Consider the following 19,926-nt stretch of genomic DNA (forward strand, 5'->3'; position numbering starts at 1 on the left):
TCTAAAATTATTTTAATTTTTAAACTGATAACTTCTCAGTTTGACTTGTAAATTCATTTTAAATGAATGAAATTACAAGTGAATGTGGAATGTAAAATAGTATATAATTAAAATATTACAAAATTTAAAATATACTAGCAGGTAAGTCCAGTATAAATTACTGTAAAGGTATTTTAAAGAATGCAAAGTTGACCAAGCACTCCTCTAGTTACATCATTGTTAATTCCATCTCTTAGTTGTATATACGAATCATATCTTAATTCTTTCTGATAAGTTCTAATATAACAATCTTTCTGGAAAATGGAATACGATTACAGAAAACTTATTATTATGACAATCAAATATAATAAGCGATTATTCACATATTTTCTTTTATTACAAAACGGATAATTAGAGCTTAAGAAACGACTGAATCAAGTGATTTTACAACATTTGTTTACATTTTGTCTCCGATAATATATCAGTGATGTGTTGCAATATTGGTCACATCCTTTTTTGTATACATTTTTTTTAATTATCTATTTTTTAAACTTTTTGTCAATAGAAGACGCTATGTGTAAACCCAGTATACTGAATATAGACAGAAATTAATTGATATACAGAAATCCAATTGATATTTTGCAGTTGCATGTATGACATTATCTAAGTTAGAAATATGTTAACATTACGTAACTGCATTGGTCAAATGGCCTAGGAGTGTATAGCAAACAAACAAACATACATCTTCATTGAGGCAGAGCATTAGCAAAGCCTCTTCTATGTGGTTTACAGAATTGTGTTTGTTCTCAAAATCTGTTTAATAGATTTTGATTAAACTTTGCTATTTTCTGTTAATTATGATGAGGAATCCAAAGATATAATAAAAAAATGAGGGTCCATGACTTTGTTTGAGATATAAGGTTGTTTCATGAATGTGTGCAACAAAGCAAAGTCCTGAGGTTGCTACATATCTTCTATGTGGCTTATAGAATTGAGTTATTTCTCAAAATTTGATGGGCTAATTTTGATAAAACTGCTATTTTCTATTGATTGCAAAGAAGAACCTTGAAATTAAATAAAAGTACAGTGGAAACTCTATATTTGTCACATTTTGATGACATTTTTCCCCCATATTCATCAGTATTTTCTGTATTCATCATTTCCACCAGCAATGATGCTACAATCTCACGCATGCACCGATCAGCTAACCATGTTAGCTTAGTGTTGCCAATTTAGCTAATTTTTTGCTAGATTTAGCAGATTTATGAACAATTTAGGTATGCAAATTACCTAAATTATAATGGCCTAGCTATTTTTATAATACAGTGGGTGATTAGTTAACAAACAGATTGGTTAATGAACAAATTGGATAATGAACACTTTTGCGAAAGATTTTTATGATCAGACAACAAACACTTCACTGAACAAACATAAAAAGAAGCAATGGAAAATAATGAATACCAATTGATTTTCCCTTGTCTTCAGGTAACAACTTGAACCTTTTGGAGCATGGGAGACATCAACATCGACGCTCAATCTGATACCGATCGGATAGTATTTCCCTGAACTTTTGAAACTCTCTATTGTAATTCCAGCTTTTTGTTTACTTTTCTGACAAATAATTTTTTTATAGTCTTCGTGAGACTGTCGGGCATTCTGTAAGTTTTGTGTAGGCCTTTATTTTCTAAAAGTGAGAGTTTAACTGTCCTATCGGGTATTTGTTAATGTTTTAACATCAAAATTTTGAATTACATTTGAGCCTAACATTTACAAAATTCTTTCATGTGTTATTTGATTTCTGTTCTCTGAAGTAAGTGCTTTTCTGAACTTTTTATTTCAAACACAAATTGATAATATTATGGAGCATAAAAAGAGTGGAGTGTCAAGAACCATGCTCACCATAGAAACCAAGTAAGAGATAATAGCCAAAGTAGAGAGTGGGCAGAAGATGTCTAATGTTGCTAGGCAGTATGGCTTGAACAGGTCTACAGTAGGCACAATCTTGGCTAAGAAAGATATAATCAAGAAGACTCAAAGAGCTAAAGGAGTAACGAAAATCACATCTGAGAATCAAAGATGTTCCATCCATGAAAAAATGGAGAGATTGCTTTTAATTTGGATAAAAGATAGGGAAATGAAAAAAGATGTAACTAGTATAACTATCATTCAAGAGAAAGCTAAAGAAATTTTTGAAGAACTGAAGAAAAACTCCACATTCGTCACATGAGGAGATAGAATTCAAAGCTACTACTGGATGGTTTTCAAAGTTTAGAAGGAGAACTGGCATTAAAACATGTGATAATTCACAGTGACTTTGCTAGTGCAGATAAAGAAGCAGCTGAGAAGGTCTGTCTCAAATTTGAAGAATTCATTAAAAAAAGAAAGATATTGTCCACAACAAATTTTCAATTGTGATGAAACTGGATTATTTTGGAAGTGCATACCAAACTGTACCTACATTACGAAAGAAGAGAAAAATATTCCTGGGCATAAACCCATGAAAGACCAATTGATGTTACTTTTGGGAGCTAATGCTAGCATTCATTCATTCATTGTTGTACAAATATAGTACAGACCAGCCCCGCATTGAGCATTACCAGTTATACACATTAGATATTACAGTACTCAAGATAAAATTTTGTTACGTGTACAGAAACGATGAAAGCAAATACATATAATAGAAGAAAATAAGCCAATAAATATATAAGATAAAAACAGATAAATAAAGAAACAATGAACTTAACTATAAACAAAATTATGTACATAAAATCAGCAAGATTGCAAAGACATAGTGTTACCTTTAATAGAAAAATATAATTAACCTGAATAATGAATGTAAATAAATACTTAATGTAGCATCTTGCTGATTGGAGACTGGTGCACACAGTTATAATTGTGAGTAACTCGCCATATCATGTAAAATGTCCAATTTATACAAAAAGTTCAGGAACATCCAAATAGCATGTAAAATGCAATAGTCTAGAGGTTGCAAGACATCACAGTATAGATGTTTATCACAGTTTCAGAAACGCATTATTTCAAGGAGTGAATTTCCTGTTGGTCTGTGACAAAGTTCAGCTAGTGGTCTGCAAGTATTTCTTGTTGGTCTGTAGTAAGATACAGCTATTGATTTTCATGTATGTATATATTCAGTCCTATTTAGATATTTTGATTTTTCTCTTAGATACGTTGGACACATTTTATCCATAGTATTATGGTTATGTTGTGTTCTTTTCTCTTTCAAACAGTTGACACATTTTGTTGTTTCATGCCTATTTGTACAGTTTTTAAAAAGATGGTTCTCACCGCAATGACTGCATATGGATTCTGTGGAAGTAGAGTTTTTAGCAAAATGGCCAAAGGATAAGCATCTATAGCACTGTATTGTAGGAATAAAATCGTACACCCGACAAGTTAACCAGTTAACGTGAACTTTTCCTACTTTTATGAGTATATCCCTTATTTCAGGAGTCACCTCGACAACCCAAGAAAGGTAGTTTCTGTTCTTTTGTTTTAGAGGAAATATAATATTAATTTTTTCTGCAAAAATTTTATCGGTATAAAGATGTAAGAAGCACACGTTTTGTCCATAGATATCCTGTATTAATTCCTCTTTCACAACTGCTTTAGGAACAGATGCAATTTTCATTAATGGAAGTTGCTTTTTTGGTAAACGTGAGTTTAATCCAGGAACCTGTTGAACAGACTCTTTAAAGTATTCAACTTCATCTTTATGATTTAAGTCAACAGCAATTCCCCCATTTTTCAGTTTCTGTAATCGGTTAACTCTTACACCAAGGATATGTGGTTTCACGTGATTGGTTAAGTAACTTTTAGCTTGTTCCGAAGTGGCACCCTCCTGATCACTGTATACTAAAACTGTATGGGTCTGCAGAGGCAGTTCATGTACATTTGAGATTGGTTTAATACCTTTTTTGAGAATGTCTCTGTAGCTGGGGGCACTATCTTTTTCTCCACCAAGGATTTCATTAGAAAACTTCTTTTTAAAATTATTTACAGTTTCTTGAATGCCTGTTAAAATTTCCATTGTTTTGTCACTTTGAGTAACCCTCAACTCTTTCAAATCTTCTCTAGTAGTAAGTACAGAAAATTTTTGATCAAAGTACTCTGTTAAACTACTTTTCTTTATGAAGGTTTCTGCTAATTGGATTACCTGATTGAATTGTGTCAATATGTATGAGGAATGACATGCAACTCCCAGCTTAGCATTTGGGATGTTCAGAATATTTTTAAAATTCCTCAATAATGTCATTGGCATTATCATGAAAAATTTGTAATTCTGATTCCATTCCAATCATTAGAGACATCAATATAATCAGGAAGTATAATATAGAGAAAGTTTAATTTAAATATTAATTACTTTAAGAGAAATAAATCTATTGTTCTGAAAGCNGGAATGACACGCAACTCCCAGCTTAGAATTTAGATTGTCCAGAGAATATTTTTTAAATTCCTCAATAATGACATTGGCATTATCATGAAAAATTTTTAATTGTGATTCCATTCCAATCATTAGAGACATCAATATAATCAGGAAGTATAATATAGAGAAAGTTTAATTTAAATATTAATTACTTTAAGAGAAATAAATCTATTGTTCTGAAAGCGTGCTCAATGTCTTCCTCTTCTTTAGAGGAGTCCAAAATATATAATATTGCCAGTAAATTATTATTATAAAACAAGAAAAACGTCATTTCCATTGAAAGTTCCAGAAGCTAATGCTAGCAGTGATATGAAGCTTATTCCGCTTCTTGTCTATCACTCTGAGAACCCTAGAGCATTAAAAAAAAATTCCATAATTAAAGAAAAACTGCCCGGTGATGTGGAGATTGAATAAAAGGACATGGGTCATGCAGGCTCTTTTCAAAGAATTGCTGTTTGAAGTTTGTGCTCCAAGCATCAAGGATTACCTTCAGACCAATGAATTGCCATTAAAAGCACTTTTGCTATTGGACAATGCACCAGGACACCCAAAAGACCTTAAGATAATTTGCTGAAAGAGTTTCCCTGACTGACAGTTCAGTTTCTACCTCCAAATACCACTTCATTGATTCAATCAATGGATCAAGAGGTTATTGCAGGTTTCAAGAAATTGTAAATTTGAGCACTGTTTCGTTGGTGTTTTGAAGCATGCCAGTTCTCCTCAACAATGATATTAAAAACGTTTTGGAAAGAAAAATTTGATATTCTTGAAGCTATATGGCTCATTCAAAAGGCATGGTCAGAAGTCACTCAATGACAGTTGAATTCTGCTTGGTGAAAGCTGTGTCCCTCATGCATTCAGGGAAAGAGAGAGATGATGTCCCTGAAATTATGGATGAAATTGTGACAACTGCTAGTGATGTGGAATTGGAAGTGAATAAAGATGACATTGAAGAGCTCATAATGGAATTTGAAACTGATCTGACAACAGAAGAACTCCAAGAACTCTCAAATGAAGAATACCAAGAAACTCAGCGAGATGTGTTTTCTTCTGAAAAAGAGGAAGATGAAAAGGGATCAATGCCAACATCTGCTATTAAAGATTTTTTAAAGTGGGAGGATGTCAAAACAATGGTCTTAGAATGGCATCCAAACCAAATTGAGGTTAATAGGCTTAGGGATCTCTACAACAACAATGCTATTAATTACTTTCAAAAAATCCTGAAGAAGAGAAAAAAGCAAATCGACATTGGACAGATTCTTTAACCTCTACAAACAGAAAAAACATGACTAATAAAAATGCAAGACTGTGTATATATGTATTTTTGTTATTACATATAAATAAAACGTAGTAAAAAAAAGTATATATTTTTTATTTTTTGGAGTCTCTGGAATGAATTAATCAAATTCCCATAAAAATCTATGGTAAATTGATAATTGGTTAATGAACAATTTGGATAACAAAGTCTTGAAACGGATTACATTTGTTAACTGATCACCCACTGTACTATATAGCTACAAAAACTCAATTTTGATGGAAACAATATGATTTGAATATTTTTATTAAAATGTCTAGCTATAAATTTGAATTTTGAGTTGGCAACACTGTCAGCTAGCTGTAGTTAATCAGTCTGCTTTGTACGTGTTCTTGGTTTCTAGCGTTGAATATTTTTAAAAAATCAAGTTCCAACGGCTTCAATAAAGCACACTGAAGAAAAACAGCAAAGAAGGAAAGCTGTTAGAACAACAACAGAAATAAAAGATTATTTCTAAGTCTGAAAATTGACAAAGAGAGGTTGCAGCCGAAGTTTTCATCTCTAAAACATGAATGTCAAACGTTGAGTGCCGCCATCTTGTAAGCCTAGAAGTTTGACAATGGCATTTGGAACGTTGAGCATTATTCCAATGACATTTCAAATGCCATTATCAAACTTCTAGGCTTACAAGATGGCGGCACTCAACGTTTGACATTCACATTTTAGAGATGAAAACTTCAGCCGCAACCTCTCTAGAGTTTCCAACTTAGCCAGAAATTTTAAGATGCCGAGATCATAATTGGAATTACCTAATGTTTTAATTGATGGTATGTCTTCTAAACAATAACAACTTTACTCTTCTTCCCTTTCTACCACTATACTGATTTATTTAGTACAATAAAGATAAAGTTTTACAAACAACAAAATTTTTATTTTTGTATCTTTTTTTTAGGATCGGAACAAATTAATTGAATATCAGTTATTTATTATTTATTATGATGATTGTTTCTGTATTCGTCATTTTCCATATTCATTAGATTCTTAGGAACAAATTAATGATGAATATAGAGGTTCCACTGTAAATGTAAAAAACAGGGATCCACAATTTTGTTATTGATTTAAAGTGGGGTCAAAGTGACAATGTCTGTGCTCCTTAAGCATGCCTAATAAAATTTAGGGGTTAAACAAAAGACAGCATTGTGTGCACCTAACAGAAAATGGATGGAAAAATTGAACAGAGCACAAGAACAAAGCAATTAGCAATGATTGCTTTTAGTTTTGGTTTTATTCATATACAGCAACGCAATACATGGGCAATCTGCCAAATGGGAATACCTCTTAGGAGGTCTTATGGAAAACTGGCCCCCTATTTAGGCATTACTAACATGAATAAAACCTGAAAAACTCCATGTAGCCAACCTGTTAGCCAGGTGCAAAGTTACAACCAACTACCAGTGTTCAGTGGTTTTATCTACATCACCACTGATGGGCATTGCCATTGATTGCTTTGTTCTTGGATCATCTCTTTGTGTTGGTAAGGACCAGGATCATCTTTGTGTGACAGCCAGTACAAGGATCCCTCTTTCGTGACCAACATGCTATGAGGATCATAGCCCAGCAGGGTATGATCAAAGATTGCCTCTCGTGACCAGTGGGCACAAAGATGCCTCTTTCATGATGACAAGTGCAAAGTTCATTTGTCTGGAATCATCGGGTACAAGGATTGCCTTTTCTGTGTTTAATAAATGCAAGGATCATGTCTTGTCAATCAATCCAACAAAAATCTGGTAAGTGTGGAAAAATCATCACTATTGCACATGAAAATGGGTTAAAATAATTTTAAATTACCTTTGATTTCTTTGTAATAAATCACATATTTTTTCATTTAAACTTTGAATTTTTCCACTCTTTTCATCAATTTCCTGTTTTAATTTATTATTCTCCTAGAAAAAGTTAAAAGTTTCAAAATTAATATTAAATAATAATTTATGGGAAAAAAGCTCTTAAATTTTATGTAATTAAGCAAAAAATTTCAAATAATCTAACACAGTACAGCATCAATTATCCAAAATAACCAGACCAGGACATTTTTAAATAACTGATCACACTCTGTAGGAAAAGAAAATTTTAATTCCTGTATAATAGTTAGTTAAAAAAAATTAAGGCATAGAAATTTAATGCGCAAAAATGATTAAAAATTTAAAAAATGTCTAATTTATTACAAACAAGCACTAGTCTTTCATTGCAACAACACAATATATTGATGAAACTTTTTAATTCAAAATAAAAAGTATATAATAGTAAAATTAACAAGAAGAAACCTCAATAATGAACCTCAGAAGATCGCCAACAATTATTATGTAAAAAAACTAATTTTTGGAATTAGTATGCTCTGAAGTTGATGTCAGTTAATCAATTTTATGGATAATCAACACACTACTGTACAATTATTAGTAGAAAAAGAACATAGGACAATATGACAATTGCAATAGTTATATAGAGAGCAAAACAAATAAATTTACAAGATATCAATTTTAAACATTACAGAATATAGAACTGTTTAAATTTAACATTACAAATATAAAGAAAATTTTATTATAGATTGTGTTAAATGTTCAATTAGAAATGGTGCAAATAGTCTAAATAATGTAAGATTTAGTTAATCTCATGTACCCAGAAAAGTAAGAAATAACAAGCCAGATTTATTATTGGGCTATGTTTTGGCTAATTAAATGAACTAATGCTACATAATTTAGACTGAACATATTAAATTTAATAACTTTGAATACCAGAAGAAAATACAGTACAGCATCAATTATCCGACCCCCGATTAACCGTCATCTTGGCTAACTGACCACGTTCTAGTCGGCAAATTCAAATGTCCGCTAGTGATGTGGCACTACAATACTTGGCTATGTCTTGGCTACTTTAATAGTACTTCTATGTGTTTTAGCTGACAACACTGGCTCGACCATGAAAGGGAGGCAAGTATTTAAACGAGGCTTAATTTTGTAATTATGAGTGGTTGTTTGTTTTGTGAGCAATAAAATAATTTAAAAATAATTTTTAATGATACAACAGCGGTTATTATTTTAAAAAAATTTTTGTTAGGCTTAACATGGAAAAAAAATTCAACGCGAAGTATGTTAATAGCGATATACTAATATACTAACTACATGGGATATAATAATATACTACACTAATAATGAATTTTTTCATACTTTTCGGTTATCCGACTTTTCAATTATCCGACCAACCCCAGTCCCCAATTGAGTCGGATAATCGATGCTCTACTATATATATGACTAAGTATCAAAATGAAAATGACAAACAGTCAAGATTATAAACATTGTTAGTATTAAAGGGAAAATATTGAGTAAGGAGAAAGAAAAATACCTTTTCTTTTGTGTGGTTTATGACAAAGTTACTTGAATGTTTACTAAAGTTGAATGATCATTCAAAAGATGTTAGCTAAGTACTTTAAATACAACAATTATATAAATGCCTAACCGATGTCACATTTAAATATCATTCTTCACATCATAAAGGAACTGACTGGGTTGCTGTTCAAAAAAATTGTAGACCTACAAATTCCCACTGTTGTCTTTCTGTCCTTCATCTTGAGAATGGAGTTAGATGAAAGTTGAGACCAGATATGGAAAGCTTAGGGGCAAGAGACCCCGAAACAAACTTCTGGTTTGGACCAGAAATCACATTATCTCAATTAAAATATTTTATCCGTAAAAGGAGTTAGAAGGATAACCGACAAGACTATTGCTAACAGGAAAGTATGAAGTACAGGGGCAAGATACTACTAACTTGAGATGGACAGCATATATTTTAAATTAAATAAATTAAAACTATGATTAAAAATTGCAGCCCTGCATTGTGATGATGTCACAATAAAATAATTGCACATTAACTTTTACATTTATTCTGAACTAATATCAGCCTTCATTTTTTTAAAGATAATTAAAAATATACAAAACTGATGTTTTACTTGAAACTTAATAAATGAATAATTTGTTTAAAACTGCAGCATTCTAAGCACTAACATTAAAACTATGATCTGTAATTTATACTACGCTTCTATTCCATATCTTCAATATCAACATATAAACTATTTTTTTATTTATTATATTGTTTACTTTTTATATAAACAATACTTTTATATATTTACTAGTGTATTGGAAATGGTCTCTGCCTTGTTTAGATCATATAAAAGTAAACCCACTGATTAGAGAAATATTGTAATTTCCAAAATGCATTTTGGTAAAATATAATAGTTGATTGATTGGTAATTACAGCATCTGTGGATTTGATTATTCCTAGAAAATTACAGTATTTTGACCATTTATATATTGATACTAACATCAAGAAGTTTTAACAAAATCACTATAAAAAATTTGACTTTCTGAAAATTATATTTTAAATTTTTATTATTTAACTTCCTGTATTAACTTATTTCTGTAACTAAAACTACAACACAAGCATTTCAGTGTTTTTGCTGTTTTACAATTTGTGTTTGTTATTCATTCTGCTCAATTTTATAAACAAAATATTGCAGAATGTACAATATTGGATGTTTTGTTATCTATTTTAATCCTCATATTGTAAAAATTAAAATAAATTTTGTAAATTTATTGCAGCAATTGAATATCAACAAAGTTGTTTTAGTATATAATTGGTTGAATATTGCAAAAAATATTTAATTATATCAGAGTAAATTGAAACTTACTTTGAAGACTGTTAACAGTGACATTTATACTAAAGTACTTATTAACAAAAAATTCTACAGAATGAAAACTTTAATTTTGATACTGCAACACAAGTATATTTTTTTTTGCAAGATAGGAACCATGCAATTGTTTTGTCAAAGTACCTTCTCTCTCTATGGTAACAATCTTTACATTTCAGACCCTCAGTCCCTCATCAATTACAAAACAGCACTTTACAGTAAATTTGCTTATTTACATAATATTCCCATTCAAATATAGCTCATCACAAAGTCTAAACCTTACAGTATTCTATTAACATTTGAAATTCAATTGCTTTTTTTTTCTTTTTCTTCTCGAGAATGCACTTTGACAGCACAAAATGCATTTTATAAAGACTGATACCACAGAGAAATAATGTACTTTGGCAAAAAAGCCACTATACGATTTCAGTTTTGGGAAGAAAATCTGTCTTTTTGTAATATAAACTACCAGTTTAATTGAAGAGAATAGTTTAATTTTGATAGTTTAAGTTTATTTTCTATTAAAATAATTATCATCTTTAGAGTAAATGCTAACAAATATTTAAATAAACATCTTGCATACCTGTACTATTCTTTGGATATTCTGCAATAATACAGACGATTCAAGATATGGAATTTGTCCAGAAAATGCTGACTGATGTTTTACGTCATCTAACTGAAAATATGTAATTTGATTTTAATTTCAAACTGGTAACAATTTTTATTGTAAGAAGATCAATTTGAAATAATTTGAAGATATAGTAACAAAAAGTTTTTCATTATAAATTTTTCAAAAAGAACTTTAAGTATCTGGTTTACAACTAGATTTCACATTTTAATTATTCATTTTATTTTCTAAATAACTGAGTTTTAAAAATAAAGAACATTTACTGACTTATAGAACATTTATCTAATAAAATGAAAAAAAAATTTACTCATTACTTATTACATTTTTAGTAAAAACAATTGTAACTGTAAACATTATGTCACCTTAAATGTCAATATTAATTTATATTCATATTCACCTACGACTAAATTAATCTGGTTCAGATCAAATTAGCATTTGATTTAATTATAATCATAATATTGTCAATTTACATTAAGGAAATAATTATTTAGAATGAGTCACTTTATCAAATGATTGGTGCATTTATCAAAATTTATAGTAAATTTTTTTTACAACAAAAACGAAACAAGGCCAACAAAAACAAAATGGCAGAGTTATCGTGTTCGTCCAAGCAAATCGCTCGGACAGGTTGATTTTATTCTCAAGGGGGATATCTTCAACAATAAAGTTTTTGCAATTCTGAATACGACAGACAACAAAAAATTTTAAAAACTCATTCATTTTTTTATTAACTAAACAAACATTTATTTCGGAAAAAAAGTAACACAAACTATTAACAAACATAAAAAACCTTTTACACTGGACTGCATATGCAAGGAAAAAATATAGTTAATAAAAAAATGAATGAGTTTTTAAAACTTTTTGTTGTCTGTTGTATTCGGAATCTCAAAAACTTTATTGCTGAAGATGTCCCCCTTGAGAATAAAATTGACCTGTCCGAGCGATTTGCTTGGACGAACACAATAACTCTGCTGTTTCGTTTTCGTTGGCCCACCCTGTATATTACAATATGCACAAACAATTTCATACAGGCTAATAATTTCATACATAAAGCATGTACAGTACAGTAAAATAACTTTAAATGTAATGTGATTTAAAATTAAAGATTACTTATATCAGAATGCAGTGAAAGTTGTGTAAATAGTATACTTTTTTGACTTGAAAAACTTCATATGAAGCAGAATATGTATTTAATTATAATATTACGTCAACATCTTTCATACACTACAAAATAAAAAATTATACCTTATGTAAGACTACGTCTACTTTCTCTGTAATCTTTCCTAATGCAAGTCTGACTTCTGTATTTTGAGTCCTGGTCTCGGACAACAACAACGGAAGATGAGTGTCAGCAATACTCGTCATTACGGCGGGAGAACCAGTAGCAATCGCATGATTTGGAAACGGTTGTTGAAGCACATTAAATGGCACAGTTGATGCAGAATATGGAAATGGATAAACGTTATTTGGCTAGAAAAATACAATTCTTTTAAAATTTTAAATAGCTGATACAGCAAATAATCAAACATTTTATTATAAGTGATGTAATCTATAAAACAGTACCTTAAGTCAGAAAAATCAATTTTCATTTTTTAAGTGCATATCGTTCTATGAACATAGAAAAACAGCTCTAGTGGTTAAAACCTAAATGAAATACAGCATTTTGAAAATTTAATTTGTAAAATAATAATTTTTGAGAAAAAGGGCTTTAAAATTTTACTTCAAATATGCAAATTTAGACTTTGATTGTGATTTTTTTGCTGTACAGCAAAATTTTCTGACTTAAGATAACATTTCACAGATTACCAATTTTTATTTTCAGATATGTGATGCATATAATAATGAACAATGCTATTAAAATCAATAATCAACTTATTAAAATATATTAATTAAATTATCCACAACCGTGAGGCAGATAATAGTGAGGGCTTATCAGACCAATGATGGGCACAAACGCTCAGGGATCAAAGTGAAAACAATTTAATAAACTCAAAAAATTACTACATAAGTGTGAGAACAAAAACCCAAAATGCATTTTGGACTATTTTTCCAAAAAAAATAGTTAGAAAATAGTACCTCATCAGTTGGTATTAGTTAAAGGTAATGCTATAATAAAATTATACAAGGTAACGGTCAACTTAAAAACTAAGCCTAAAGTTATACAATATAAAAATTGAAGACACTACTGTAACAGTATGAGTAGTAAGCATCATCAGTAGGTATTATCTAAGGTAGATGGTATATTAAAAATTGTACAAAGTAAAGGTAAACTTAAAACTATGCCTAAAACTATACAATATAAAAGTGAAGACGCTGGTTGTGGATAATTTAATTAATATATTTATATCAAGGGCTAGAAGCAACTTTTGTAATAATTTCGTTATTAAAATATATTTAAAATTTTAATTTAAATTAAACTTGAATTAAGTACACAAATGAAAGATTTCAAATCTATTTATTAAACATTTGGGAGTTTTCACACTAGACATAATTCTTGAAAACAGGAAATATAATTAAAGATATAATGAAATTTATTCATATTATGTTATAATTTATCTTTGTCCTTAAAATAATGAAAAAGTTAATAAAACAAATCTGGAAATTGCACAAATATATATACATCAATTGATTATTGACACTGCTACATCTATTGAAAATATAATGCATGTTGGTCAGTTTTGTAGTTTAAAAAGAGTATATACTGTAAGATTTCAGAAATACAATGTTGTGCAATTAAGATACGATATCGTTAATATGTATTTGTAATAAAACAATACTTACTAAATATTGTGGAGGTTGCATAACAGCCATTTGTTGTGTTACTAAAATATAAATTTAATTTATTTTATTTTGAGAAAAACAGAATTTTTAAATTGTATTGAGTAGTAACCTGGTGCTGGTGCAGGTTGATTTGGTTGCTGAAAACTAGTTGCATTCGATGTGCTTCTAGGTTTTGGTACTGGTTTTGGAGATTGTTCTCTTGTCAAATTTTCTTGACTTGTAACTGGAGAGCTTCTTGCTTTAGAATGTATTTCTTCCTATTTTAATACAGAAATGAAAATGTCAATTATAAAAAACGAAGAAATAAAAATGAATACTTTTTAAATTAATTGCATGCATTTACAAATATCTTTAAACCTCATGTATTAGTAATAAGCCAAACTACCACTGGATTACATTGGACTACTTTTCCGCAATTATTTTTAATCTCTAAACAATTTGTCACTAGAGGAACACATTAGGTTTTAATAATTTAATTATAAACACCTAATTTAATTATAGTGTGGATTTGTAATTATAAGCATCTAATACCTCCCTCTAGTGACAAATTATTTATAGACTAATTAAAAATAATTGTGAAGAAGTAGCTCAATGTAATCCGGTAGTCATTTGGATTGTTATTAATTGCATAAATTTCTATTCTCTTTAAAATTTTTAAATTCACATATCATTTTAAAACCTTCAAATGTGTCTTAAAGCACAAACAGTTGAAAAGTTACTACACTAAACAAAGCAGAAAATAAACAGAAATAAATAATCATTTAAAATATTTCGCACTTACGTCTGTTTCAGATTCACTGCTTTGCTGACTGGTTCCACCAATTTGTTTCGGTAACAGAGACATTCCCATTTTAGCCATCCGAGATATTATTTTTGCTTTTTCATCCTTTGGGCTCTAAACAAAACAAGATTATTATATCACACCTAAAGCAGAAAACACTTATGAATACCATACATCAAATCTTTGTTACCTGAGACAACTGTTCTGAAATGGAAACTCCTCTTGCTCTTATTGAATCTTCACTTCCTATACTATGAATTTTATAATGTATTTATTTCTGACCTTTAAAACATTAATTAAATTTATAGGAACTATCTTATACTATCTCACATGAACTACCTATATTACAAACATCAATATAAGTAATCATTTGCCTGTATACGCACAAAAATTATATATATGTGTAACATATACAGGGTGTTACAAAAGATGTGAACCAATCTCATAACTTGGGAATGACTGAAGATAGGAGGATTGGACTATTACAGCAAATTAAAGTGCAAGGAAAGTGTGTGTCCAAAAGCTCTTTTTTTTTAATTTTAATTTTTCTTTAGAAAGCTATTACCACAGTTTAGGCAGAGAATCAGTGTGAGATAGATAAAAAGGACTGAATCCCTACCTAAACATGGAACTGGCTTTCTAAAGAAAAGTTAAAATTCTTATTAAAAACTCCATAATCAACAGGAGATCAAAGATTACCTAGCATCAATTTTGTTTTTGTGATGATTGAACATGTCAATAGTAACATTACTCACTCATAACACAAAAAGAGTCTGGAAATCTCTTTACTCAGTAAAATGTTCGTCTTCAGACCAATCAAAATCAGAGTAGGAACTGCATTCAAGAATAAAATTCAGTATTACATGGATCAGTCCTTCTCTCATGCTAATGTGTGCAAACTTTACTCAATAAACGTAAGTCCAAAATTTACAAACCAGACTGGGAAGAATCTACTGCTCAACAAGCAAAACCTCAATAAAATAAACAGAGAACAGCTGTAGTATATTCCTCCATTTCAAATTAATTTGGTCCAATATAAGTTGATTGATTGAAAGCAGTTGCCAATGTTTCTATTCTATAATATTGTTTATGCCAATAAAGTAACTTGTTTTATAATTTTGTTCAGCTTTAATGTTTTGGTACAACTAAATTAGTTCTTTAAAAACACATCAACTCTTATCTTTTATTTGCATTGTAAAATTGAAAAGTAATGCACATGATGCAGTAAGATTTTTTAAATACAATTATCAAAATTATTAGATATCAAACCTGGGTGAGTGGGTTTTAGTGGATATTGAATCTCTCTTCTTTATCTCGCTTCCAGAATCGACTTCATTAACTGAAGGCGTGGATGACCGAGAGGTTTCTTTCCCAAATTTCACCTAGAAAGGTTTTGAATTTTGAAACAATTAATGTTATAATTAAATTATCAAAGTAAATAAACATTAACTTCAAAGACTGATCATTTAATTTATGGGTAATGTTAAATTTTTCTTTATTCTCATCTTCTAAGTCTTTTGATGTTATGTTATGCTTAAAACACTCCCTTGGCCCGTATACATCTCTTCCTTTGCCATATAACATCATATGTTTTCTGGAATCTATTTTCTGACAATGTTGAAAGTTATTGTTCCTACTCTCTGTGCATCTCTTTATCAATTCAAAAGAACTTGCATTTTGCAGTTTTCTTTAGTCACAAAAACAGAAGTAAAGAAATCATTCAGGGTTTAATCCAGTGAACACAGGTTGCAAATCTCAATTCTAATTGTAATATTTACTGTGTGGAATCATCAAGCTGCATAGCATGAAATTTTTTCCTCATAACTGTTATGATGAGGAAAAACTTTAAGTTAACAAATTCTGGCTATTTTTTACAGATGGCATGGCAAAATGTTTACTTGAAAATCTCAACATATGTTTTTTTATTGTTTGTTGAAGCACAAAATGTGAAACTGTTCATTTTGGTCTTCTTGCTTCATTGCCAATGCAGACAATTAATAAAAAACATCTACAAAAGGGTAAAGCCAAATGACTGCCAAATTATTGGGCTATAACATAGCTCTGTATTTGATTATAAATGAATAAATTTATTATAATTATTAAGTCTAGCACAAGATGACAGCATAACTGCCTACCTCTAGAGAAATGTAGTATTTAATTAAATTATATAGCTATATTATAGACCAATAATTTGGCAGCCATTTGATTTTAACCACAAAAAATATTGAGAACAAAAGGAATATATATATATAGAGTCTAGCCACAAGGCTTCAAAGAGAGGACATAACTGGCATTTTCCAAGAGATTTCCACAAGAAAAAATACTGAAAAAAATTCAAATTAAATGATCAGTTCTCATATATAATGCTCATCAAAACTCAAGAAACAAATGTAAATTTCAAAATACTTCAGTACAATATCATATATTTATGAGATTGTATACATGACAAACAAATCAATATTGAGATTTTCCAAGGAATATTTATGTATTTGTAAAAAACTAATTATTAAAAAATATATTCTATTTAAAAACTTAAATGGAAGAGTCCTTCTTTTCAACTTACTTTATTTACAAAAACTTCAAATATTAAAGTTGATTTTGGTGGAATTTTGCTCATTTCTTGACTATCATAACCAAGATGAGGAGGAACAATAACTAGACGCCTGCAATTTTTACGAACTCCTACAAGTCCTTCTTCCAAACCCTACATTTTAGAATAAATACAAAAAACATATGAAGAAAAATAACTATCAGAAAGTAATTATACTAGCAAAGAACATAATTTAACATTAATACTCTTTTCTATGAAGTATAAGTGCATAAAAATAAAGTATAACCTTAATTCTAATCTAACACTTATAATCGAAGGTTTAGTAACAATACAAAGTATAAATATAATTCAATTTAAATTTCAGTTATGTGTATTATTATAGTTTAGAAAGTTTTAATTTTAATTATAATTTTCTAAAATATAAAAAAATTGTCACTGTTATATTAAATGTGTTTTTCTCCCTTCCTAAAATAACTGGCTTCTTTTTTTAGTTGTTGTTGCTTTTTTTTTATTAAAATAAAAATATTTTAAATTTAAGTTCATTTAAACAATTGAGATAGTAGTGATAGCTAATTTAATAAGCTACTTTTTTTACAATATTACATTTACAAAAATGTTTAAAATAATTTGAGACCTGTTCATGGTTAAATATAACAATTATGATGGAGTACACATTTGCTAAGCTGACTTCTCAATTATCTGGCATATCTTCAATGTGATCACTAGACAGCAGACATCTAGATCCTTAAAAGTGACGTTTTAGGTATTTAAAATAAGCTCTTAAATTGCATCATTTAGGCTTTATAAACAAAAAATAGGAAATCAAACTTTGCACAATGAACAATTAACATACTGATCAGGACAATGAATCTTTTATTTAACATATGTATTCCAAACAAAAATGCATGTATTCAGAATGATGCAAACACAAAAGTAGATATACAATTAACTTTACATTTTTTATTTATTCTGTTTCCTATAGTTAGCTGCATAATATATTACGAGCACTTTTTCCAAATTTTCAACAGAAAAATTGCAATGTTTGTCACTGAGAATTAATTTATATGCAGAAAAAGAGCATTCCACATCTACTGAAGATAACAGACAGTATTTCAACCTTGGATGAAGAAGAACTGGGAATTCACTTTCAATTATGTTGTTCTTTCCTGCCAAAATATCAGCCACAATAAACAAGCACTTTAATCCAAGTCTCTTTTGAAGCACTGCTCAACAAACTCAACTCTTTCTTCACTTTTTTGAAATGAAATGAAAAATTAATAAAAACTTTTTAAAAATATGGAAACAGACTAAAATTTGTGTTTTAAGCAAAAATAGGCAGCAACATCAAAATAAGCATTTTTAGTCATTATAAAATACCATTGTTTCGGTCTAAATGTTCATGAAAAGTGTTTACACAAAATCTTAGCCATGTATATGCCAAGGAAAAAATTAGGCATTTGCCTAAAACCCGCTGTCTAGTGATCACCTATGTACTTTCAATTCCATGAAAACATTACTCGTATCATATAACCTGCTTTCCCCATTTAGTTGGGTTTTATTTCTGTGTACAATATTGCATGTCAATATTATTTTTCCGCCTACCTCAAGATATGAATTGGCACTGAAGGTTAATAGGTCACATCATCTGTTCTTTTTAAGCAGACTTTAGGCTATATAATCTCACTAATCTTGCACTTCTCTGTGCAATGAATGGTTGAATTATGTAGATTTATATTAATTTTTCCATCATGCATTACTTTTGAGTTAAATTTCTTTAAAAAAAACAAAGTGTGATTTAATTAGTCAAAAAAATTAGTCAGGTAAAAATGAAAATATGATTAAAAATCTCAGCCTGGCATTGTGATGATGTCATAAATAATTGCTCATTGTTTTTAAATTTCTTCTAATGGCTCTTCTGATAGTTTACAATTCAATATCATATTTTCAAGTTTGTCTGTATGTTTATTTTTCTTATTTTTATCATAAAAAACTTTATGGACAACAAAATAAAAATATGTTATTAATTGAAAGTCTGTTCTAATGGGTTGAATTTGTCCAGTTGAGTACACAGCAATTTTTTTTCTCCAAAATTTGTTTGAATACAGAGATACAGTCATATTTGTTCATCATTTTTATGAATGATTACTACCTACAGTTAAAAAAAGGCTTAATAACACTTACCTAAAAATTTCTAAATATGCTTTACTAAATACAAAGACTAATCTATAAAATCAAAACATAGTGACAGTCTTAAGAACTAAAGTCTAAAAGTAATGACAACACCTGGTTGATAGAAATGCTAGAACAAGAAAGAAAAAGAAATTGCATTGTCATTTTTCATTAAAGTAAACTTACTTGAATAAAAAAAAAAAATATTGAATAACGAGTTTGCACTTAAAAGTTGCAAAATATTGTACAGAGGATTTTCCCCAATTTTCGAATCACATTATAGCGAATCTTTGTTATATGACGAATACCTGTATATATGATTTGTGACGTGATCTATAAAACAGTACCTTAATTTAAAAAAAAAATTACTTTCATTTTTTGATATTTTACAGACTAAGAGAAATATTTAAAAAAGAAAGACAGCTTGATTGTATCTTGCTCAATTTTTAACCAAACTAAATTTTCAAAACACTAAAATCACTGAGTAAAACAGTTTTTCTTCAAATTTGCAAAAAAATTACATTCAATTAAACTTGATTACTTTATTAATTTGTACAAGGATCTAATGAATCTGATCTAATGAACAGAAATCTAAATTTT

The 19,926-nt window shown here is 29.3% G+C and overlaps 1 protein-coding gene across 15 annotated transcripts in view; it reads right to left on the reverse strand.

The window, feature by feature from the left end:
- LOC111637674 (FK506-binding protein 15-like) overlaps positions 1–19,926 on the reverse strand; it is a 66,294-nt gene that overhangs the window by 45,879 nt on the left and 489 nt on the right. For all 15 annotated transcript variants that reach the window (XR_002758730.1, XR_002758728.1, XR_002758729.1 and 12 more), the window contains exons 2-10: positions 17,170–17,310; positions 15,876–15,988; positions 14,797–14,857; positions 14,607–14,720; positions 13,935–14,082; positions 13,826–13,866; positions 12,290–12,514; positions 11,000–11,092; positions 7,527–7,621 (exon numbers count right to left, since the gene is read on the reverse strand). Coding sequence is in view for 12 of the 15 variants with exons in the window: in XM_023383229.1 (XP_023238997.1) it covers positions 7,527–7,621; positions 11,000–11,092; positions 12,290–12,514; positions 13,826–13,866; positions 13,935–14,082; positions 14,607–14,720; positions 14,797–14,857; positions 15,876–15,988; positions 17,170–17,310 (1,031 nt within the window). In the remaining 3 variants the exon portion in view is untranslated. The remainder of the gene's footprint in view (positions 1–7,526; positions 7,622–10,999; positions 11,093–12,289; positions 12,515–13,825; positions 13,867–13,934; positions 14,083–14,606; positions 14,721–14,796; positions 14,858–15,875; positions 15,989–17,169; positions 17,311–19,926) is intronic.

This window comes from Centruroides sculpturatus, unplaced genomic scaffold, assembly GCF_000671375.1.
Source record: "Centruroides sculpturatus isolate CEXI.00-Female unplaced genomic scaffold, Cexi_2.0 scaffold697, whole genome shotgun sequence".
In the NCBI taxonomy this organism is placed as follows: Eukaryota; Metazoa; Arthropoda; class Arachnida; order Scorpiones; family Buthidae; genus Centruroides; species Centruroides sculpturatus.